Source organism: Colobus angolensis, unplaced genomic scaffold (assembly GCF_000951035.1).
Source record: "Colobus angolensis palliatus isolate OR3802 unplaced genomic scaffold, Cang.pa_1.0 Scaffold21, whole genome shotgun sequence".
Classification (NCBI taxonomy): Eukaryota; Metazoa; Chordata; class Mammalia; order Primates; family Cercopithecidae; genus Colobus; species Colobus angolensis.
The window spans coordinates 4,715,215-4,722,414 of NW_012115266.1; the positions used below are offsets into that span (position 1 = coordinate 4,715,215).

At 57.9% G+C, this 7,200-nt stretch overlaps 1 protein-coding gene across 5 annotated transcripts in view; it reads left to right on the plus strand.

Moving 5' to 3' along the window:
• The window catches only part of SLC25A45 (solute carrier family 25, member 45), an 8,976-nt gene extending 2,649 nt beyond the window's left edge, over positions 1-6,327 (plus strand). For 2 of the 5 annotated variants that reach the window (XM_011942508.1, XM_011942511.1), the window contains 5 exons: positions 1,363-1,406; positions 1,600-1,671; positions 1,977-2,162; positions 4,464-4,722; positions 4,865-6,327. In XM_011942508.1, coding sequence (XP_011797898.1) covers positions 1,363-1,406; positions 1,600-1,671; positions 1,977-2,162; positions 4,464-4,722; positions 4,865-5,133 — 830 coding nt within the window. In that variant the 3' untranslated portion in view covers positions 5,134-6,327. Of the gene's footprint in view, positions 1-904; positions 1,006-1,303; positions 1,407-1,599; positions 1,672-1,976; positions 2,163-4,463; positions 4,723-4,864 lie in introns of all 5 variants that reach the window. The other 3 variants (XM_011942510.1, XM_011942512.1, XM_011942509.1) reach the window with 3 other exon arrangements.
• Positions 6,328-7,200: the final 873 nt, after the last annotated feature.

Sequence of the window (7,200 nt, forward strand, 5' to 3'; positions counted from 1 at the left end):
TCCAGACCAGCCTGGCCAACATGGGGAAACCCCCAACTCTACTAAAAATGCAAAAATTATAGCCAGGTGCAATGGTGGGCGCCTGTAATCCCACCTACTCGGGAGGCTGAGGCAGGAGAATCGCTTAAACCCGGGAGGTAGAGGTTTGCAGTGAGCTGAGATCACACCACTGCACTCTAGCCTGGGCAACAGAGCGAGACTCCGTCTCAAAGAAAAAAAAAAGAAATAAGAAAAAAATTAGCCAGGCTTGGTGGCACATGCCTGTGGTCCCAACTACTCCAGAGGCTGAGGTGGGAGGAGCTCTTGAGCCCAGGAGGTTGAAGCTGCAATGAGCCAGGATCATGCCACTGCACTCCAGCCTGGATAACAGAACAAGTCCCTGTCTTTAAAAACAAAAAAAAAAAAGTCTGGGTTACCTGGAGCACCCCAGAGCCAGCTGTCCCCAGTCCTCCAGGGATTGGCCGATGGGGAGAAGAGAAGGTGCAGGTGGGAGGTGCTGCCTCTGCCTTCCAAGGTCACTCTGCGTGACACCTGCAGAGGGCGGGAGAGCCAGGTGAGCACCTTATACCTTGAGCCCTGCTCTCCAGACCCGCCCTGTGGAGCTCACAAAGGAAGCTCACCTTTGGCCTCACCTGCTGTCCTGAGCTCCCTCTGGGCCTCTGCCCTACCTGGCTGTGAGCCACAGTCCGGGGCCCTGAGGCCTGTTGTGCTGTGGTCCCAGCCCAGCTTCTGGGTGGCATTCCTCTTAGGAGAAAGAGAGGGACGTTCTGAACCTGCCCCCTGGGAGTGCAACCTCCCCTAAGCTCCAGAACCAGCCTCCGCTGTGGAGGGCAGGGCTAGCAGTGGGCAGGTGGAGGGGAGGGGAGAAGCTCCTCCACAGGTGCCCGGGCATGACCCCCATCAGGGCCCTGCAGTTCTGCGTGGCTAGCTGGCAGCAGGGCCTGCTCTGGATCCTGGTGACAACATTATGAGTTGAAGAAAAAAAAGAGTAAAGCTCTCGGAGAGGCAGGAACCTGGGTGATTCGCCCAGAGTCCCACGTCTCATAGGCAGTGGGATACCTAGGTATGGGCTCCAGAGAGGACACATACATCTGTGGCTGGCCCTTCCCTCCTGGGTGTGCATCCTCAGGTGGGGCCTGGGGTCTTACTCCCTTGTCCCAGTGCCTTCCTGGCCCAGTGCCTGTGTGGAGGGGGTGTCGGGGCAGCTGGAGTCTCTAGAGCTTGGCAGGAAGGTGGCTGCACGTGTCTGAGATGGCGCTGCTCTCCTTCCTCCTTTCTGAACCCCTCTTTCCTCTTGGCACAGACTTGCTTCCTGGGCCTGGCACGAGGGCCCTCACTCATAGCACCTTCTTGTCACCACAGGAGCTCTGGGCTTGGTCCTGGGACACCCCTTTGACACTGTAAAGGTGAGTTTAGGAGAGGCACCAGAGGAATGGAAGATCTCACCTAACCCAAACGTCAGGGTGCCCTGCGATCAGGCCTGGCTAATCTTGCCTTTCCTGCCTCTCCTGCTGGCTGGCATCCTGCTTGAGGGGGCAGAGGGAAAGGTTGGCCCACCTGCCCATCCCGCCACCCCACCTGCCCTGTTCTCCCACCCAGGTGCGACTGCAGACCCAGACCACCTACCGGGGCATCGTTGATTGCATGGTCAAGATTTACCGCCACGAGTCCGTGAGTGAACCACTCCTTTGGGGTCCTCCCACTTTGGGGGAGGCATCTGGGGCCATTGGTACCAGCTTCCCGCTCCAGCAGGGTTCTGCCCCTGGAGGAGAGAAGACCATGTCTGGGATCCTTAGAGGGCCTGGGTGGTAGCCTGGCACCCCAATGGCTCAGCTTCAGCCTGTCCCCACCTGTCCCCACCTCCCTGTGGCAGGACTTGGGAGCAGTTTCCAGCGAGAGGCTGCCTTTCCAGGGCTGGAGGGGACAAAAGGGAGGCCCCACGGTCCCTACTCCAGTGCCACTGTGTCTCTCTGCAGCTCCTGGGCTTCTTCAAGGGAATGAGCTTCCCCATTGCCAGCATAGCTGTGGTCAACTCTGTCCTGTTTGGGGTCTATAGCAACACCCTGCTGGTGCTGACGGCCACCTCCCACCAGGAACGGCGGGCCCAGCCACCCAGCTACACGCACATCTTCCTAGCAGGCTGCACCGGGGGGTTCCTGCAGGTGAGGGGGCAGTGGGTGGGCACACACAAGTGTCATAGGGATGGTCATGTCGATCTGTCCTCTCCCGCCCTGCTCTGGCGACCCACAGCTATGGAGGCACAGGCCTCCTGGAGGGGAACAAGAGGCCTGTGCTGTGGCTTTCCAGGCTGCAGGCCTTTGGGGGAGCGCTGTGGGGAACGGAAGAGGCAAAAGGCAGACAGAGCTGGTGGGCAGTACCAAGAGGGTGCTGGGAGAAGCAGCCTGGGCCACTCGCTCCAGCTGACAGGGCTTGCCCTCCTCCAGAGGGGTCTGCCAGACTCAGAACTGTGGGGAGCCCACTCCCCAAGGAGACCTTTGACCCTGGAGAACTGCCAGCCCCCCGCAGAGCTGTAAGCCCAGCCCCTCTGGCCAGGTCCGGATGAGGTCCTGATGAGTTCCTGACACTGCCCCGGTCCTGCCAGCTCTACCCTTTGCCTGCAGCGCTTGAGTGGCCATGACCTGGGAGCCTCACCTGAGGGCCCGGCCCAGCAGGGCATTAACCATTAAGTCACTGCCGTCATTTGGGCTTTAGGCTTTAGAGGGGCAGATGAAGGGAAGAGGGACCAGCTGCTGCCAGTGGGAGCCGGCGCTGACGGGCGCCTGTGAACATAAGCAGGCACAGGGTGCACCCGGTACCCACAGCCCCGCCGCCAGCCAGGGTCGCCCTCTCCTGGGCGGCTGCCCCCAGTTCCCTGTCACACTTCATGGGGCAGAGAGCAAGGACAAAGGACAAAGTCAGGCTGCTCCTTCAAATGAATTAATGATTAATGAGATCCCCGGAGGCCCTGGCTTTTCTTCTGCCCCTTCTTGTGCGAGGTGTCACCTATAGGTTTCCTGAGCCCCGCGAGCCACATCCCACAAACACAAGGAAGAGAACCGAGGCCCTCAGCTAAGTGGCCAGGCCCAGCTTCTAAGTCACCCTGCCCCCTCCAGCTCTTTGGAAAGCAGAAGTGGGGACTGTGAGGGCCGCTGATGGAGCCTGGGTTTACAGTCAAACCTGTGGCTTCCGTTTAACAGAGTCTTAGAGGAAAAATGTGTTTTAGTGTGGAGTGGGAAGAAGAGGCAGGGATTGACAGCCTCTGACAGGCACAGATGTTGCCCTGGGCTTGGCCAAAGCTGACCTTCTGAAATAGCATCTGACATTCCACCACCCGCATGGGGCTGTCTGTCACCTGGCATCAGCCTCGCCCTGTCCTCATCCCCAGGAGCTCAGGGCTCAGAACACCACCCGAAGCCCTGAGCTCAGCCCTGCCAGCACGCTCTGGAGGGTGGCACAAGGCCCCACCTCCCAAGGGATGGTCCCCAACCTACCACCCTTCCTGCCAGGGCCAAAGTAAACAAGCGAAGACTTGGCCTGCCAAACCCTAAGGACCAGCACTGGAGGTGACCGCCAGCCCCCGTCGCCGTCAGCCATCTCCAGGGCTGACGAACTGAGCCCATGAACCTGTCACAAAACAAAAGGCAAAAAAGACATAAGTCCGCCCTAGATAGGCTAGCCTCAGCATGGCCCCTGACTCTCGCCTGGACTCCAAAAGCCATCTTGACCTAGTGGCATCTCTGACCCAAACCTTAACTGCCCTCATCACTCTCTACATCCCCCCAGCGCTGACCCTCACTAGGACCCCAGCCCCAATTCCATCCCAAATCTGTGTAGTGTCTGCTTCCGCCGATGCTAAGAGCTCTAGCACCTGCCAAGTCCCCCCATTACCCACCTTCCCACACTCAGAAGCCTCTTTGGTGGAATGCTAATGGGAGGGAGTCTTGCCTCTCCAGAGGCAGGAAGGGCTGGCCCCGTGCCCCCTAGGCCTCTGAGAAGTGGGTGCAGGAGAACAACACTCGCAAGGGGACCTCCTTCACCCTGGGAGAGGGTGGCCTCTTTGCTCTTTCACAGTCACAGGCTGAATCCTTCACTTGCCCCTGCTCACTGTACAGGTGTGCTCACTGCCGGCTTTAGGGAGGCCAGAAACCAACCTGCTCCTGCGAAAAGAATCCCGGCTTGTTCTGAGTGCCTGGTGCAGGCCAGGCAAGTTGGTCACTGTTGCATGAGGAGGGGGCAGTGCCTCTCGCTCTTGGGCCTGATGCCAAGGGAGGTGGCCTGTCCCCATCGCATGCAGACATCCTGGCCATCCCAGCCACACATGCACGTGAGAGGCTGGGCACTGGCAGGGTTCCTGAGGGACTGGATGATGCGGTCCTCTGCCTGCATCCTTCCTCTTGTGAATGTGAGGAGCCAGTTCCCAGCTCAAAGCCCCACCTGGGGTTTTCATGTTTCGTCCCCAACAGGCCTACTGTCTGGCTCCTTTTGACCTCATCAAAGTCCGGCTACAAAACCAGACAGAGCCAATGGCCCAGCCAGGTAGTCCCCCACCTCACTACCGGGGGCCCGTGCACTGTGCAGCCTCCATCTTCCGGGAGGAGGGGTACCGGGGGCTGTTCCGAGGAGCCTGGGCCCTGATGCTGAGGGACACCCCCACGATGGGGATCTATTTCATCACCTACGAAGGGCTCTGTCGCCAGTACACACCAGAAGGCCAGAATCCCAGTAAGTAAAGTGGCGTGAGAGGATGGGGGACAGAGGTGTGTGTAGCAGGCAGGGTCCAGCGGGGACTGGAGAAGGAGATTAGGGTCTGGGGAGGATGCTGTGTTCTTGGTCTGACCCCTGCTATGGGCTCCCTCTGCCCCAGGTTCAGCCACAGTGCTGGTGGCAGGGGGCTTTGCAGGCATTGCTTCCTGGGTGGCAGCCACGCCGTTAGACGTGATCAAGTCCCGGATGCAGATGGATGGGCTGAGACGCAGAGTATACCAAGGGGTGCTGGACTGCATGGTGAGCAGCGTCCGGCAGGAAGGACTGGGGGTCTTCTTCCGGGGGGTCACCATCAACAGTGCCCGTGCCTTTCCCGTCAATGCTGTCACCTTCCTCAGCTACGAATATCTCCTCCGCTGGTGGGGATGAGCCCTGCGGCAATGCCAGTAGCTCCCCATCAGGCCCACAGCCCGGAAGCCAGTTTGAGATTGGAGGCCAGGTTGAAAATCTGCAGCTTACAAATCAGTGCAAGAGGCTCAGCCCTTCCTAACCAAGGCACCTCCCACCCGAGCAGATCTAGGCTGGGCAGATGCCTGCAGGAGCCGGAAGCCAGGGGGCCTGGGCAGCCTCCCTGTGTAGCCGGCCTTGACTCCTTTGCCTCCCACGTCTGTGAAACAGGGAGCATGAGGCACAAGTGAGCTGGCAACATCCCAGCCCCTGTCCTGTGACTTCACCTCTTTTTTTTTTTATTTTGAGATGGAGCCTTGCTCTGTCGCTCAGGCTAGAGTGTGGTGGAGCAGTCTCGGCTCACTGCAGCCTCCGTCTTTCCACCTTCCAGGTTCAAGCGATTCTCCTGCCTCAGCTTCCCGAGTAGCTGGGACTATAGGCGGGTGCCACCACGCCCAGCTAATTTTTTGTATTTTTAGTAGAGACAGTGTTTCACCATGTTAGTCAGGATGGTCTCAATCTCCTGACCTTGTGATCCACCCACCTCGGCCTCCCAAAGTGCTGGGATTACAGGTGTGAGCCACCATGTCCGGCTGCCTTCACCTCTTAAGGAGATCTGAGACTCTGCTTCTGAGAGTCCCCACTGCCTTCCACCTCCCTGCCTTTCAAAGCTCTCTCCCCTATGACGCAGGATAAGCCTATGTCTCCTCCGGCCAGAATCCTTCAGTGGCTCTCATCACCTTCAGGAAAAGCCCAAACTCCTTCCACCTTCCAGGTTCCTCCCTCCCCACAAGGCTTTGCTCTCCTGGGGTTGCTTCCTGGACCCTGAACAAGCTGTGCTCTCATTGCCTGGGCTTGGCCAGCAGTGCCCGGCAGGGTGACTCCACCATTCCCTGGGCTGCCCCCACTCTCCTCTAAGACCCAAGCTGAACCTGGTCCTTGTCCTTCCTTGACTCGCCTCCCCACCTGAGGCTGACTTTGGGGTTCCCAGACACCCCACTCGCACACCTGCCTTGGTCATAGCACTTGCCTGCGCTTCTTCAGAGTCGTTAATTTGCTTCTCGGCTTCCCCACTGGACTATGAGCTCCTTGAGGTCAGGGATTGCGCTTTGGATGGTTTCCAGCCTGAGCTTCGTGCTTGAACAGACATGTGCAATAAATGCTCATTAAATGTTGCGACTATACTCCTGACCTGTCTCTCCCATGCCAGCCGCCACACTTGCTTTCTTGGTCTTGCCACACAGCTTTCTTTTTTTTTTTTTTTTTTTGAGACAGAGTCTCGCTCTGTCGCCCAGGCTGGAGTGCAGTGGCTGGATCTCAGCTCACTGCAAGCTCCGCCTCCCGGGTTTACGCCATTCTCCTGCCTCAGCCTCCCGAGTACTTTCTTGGTCTTGCCACACACAGCTTTCTGTTGAACCTCCCAGCCCCCATTTGCCTGCTCTGACCCGTCTCAAGGTCACCTGCAGTGGAGGATGCTGGGAGCTGGAGTCTGCTTTGCCCACTCCCAGCCGATGGCACTTGTTTTCTTTTTCTTTTTTTCTCTATTCTTTCTTTTTTTAGATACAGGTCTCACTCTGTTGCCCAGGCTGGAGTGCAGTGGTGCCATCATAGCTCACTGCGACCTTGAACTCCTGGGCTCAAGCGATCTTCCCACCCTAGTCTTCTAAGTAGCTGGGGCTACAGGTGTGTGCCACTGCGCCTGGCTAATTTTTTATTTTTATTGTTTGTAGAGAGGAGGTCTCACTATGTTGCCCAGGCTGTCTTGAACTCCTGAGCACAGACAGCCCTCCCACCCTGGCCTCCCAAAGAGCTGGGGTTACAGGTGCGAGCCACTGCCGTTTTCTTTACCCATCTCAGTTGCTCAGTGGGAATTAAAAATTGGCTGAGAGGGTTCTTTGAACTGACAACAAAATGGAGCATCAAGGGCCATTTGTACCTACTAATGTCCCTATCTGGTCTGAGACCAACGTGAGTGCACCTCGTGGTGACCTGAATTCCTGCCATGTACTGGTGCCTCCCTATAGAAACAATCACAGCGTAATGATCACA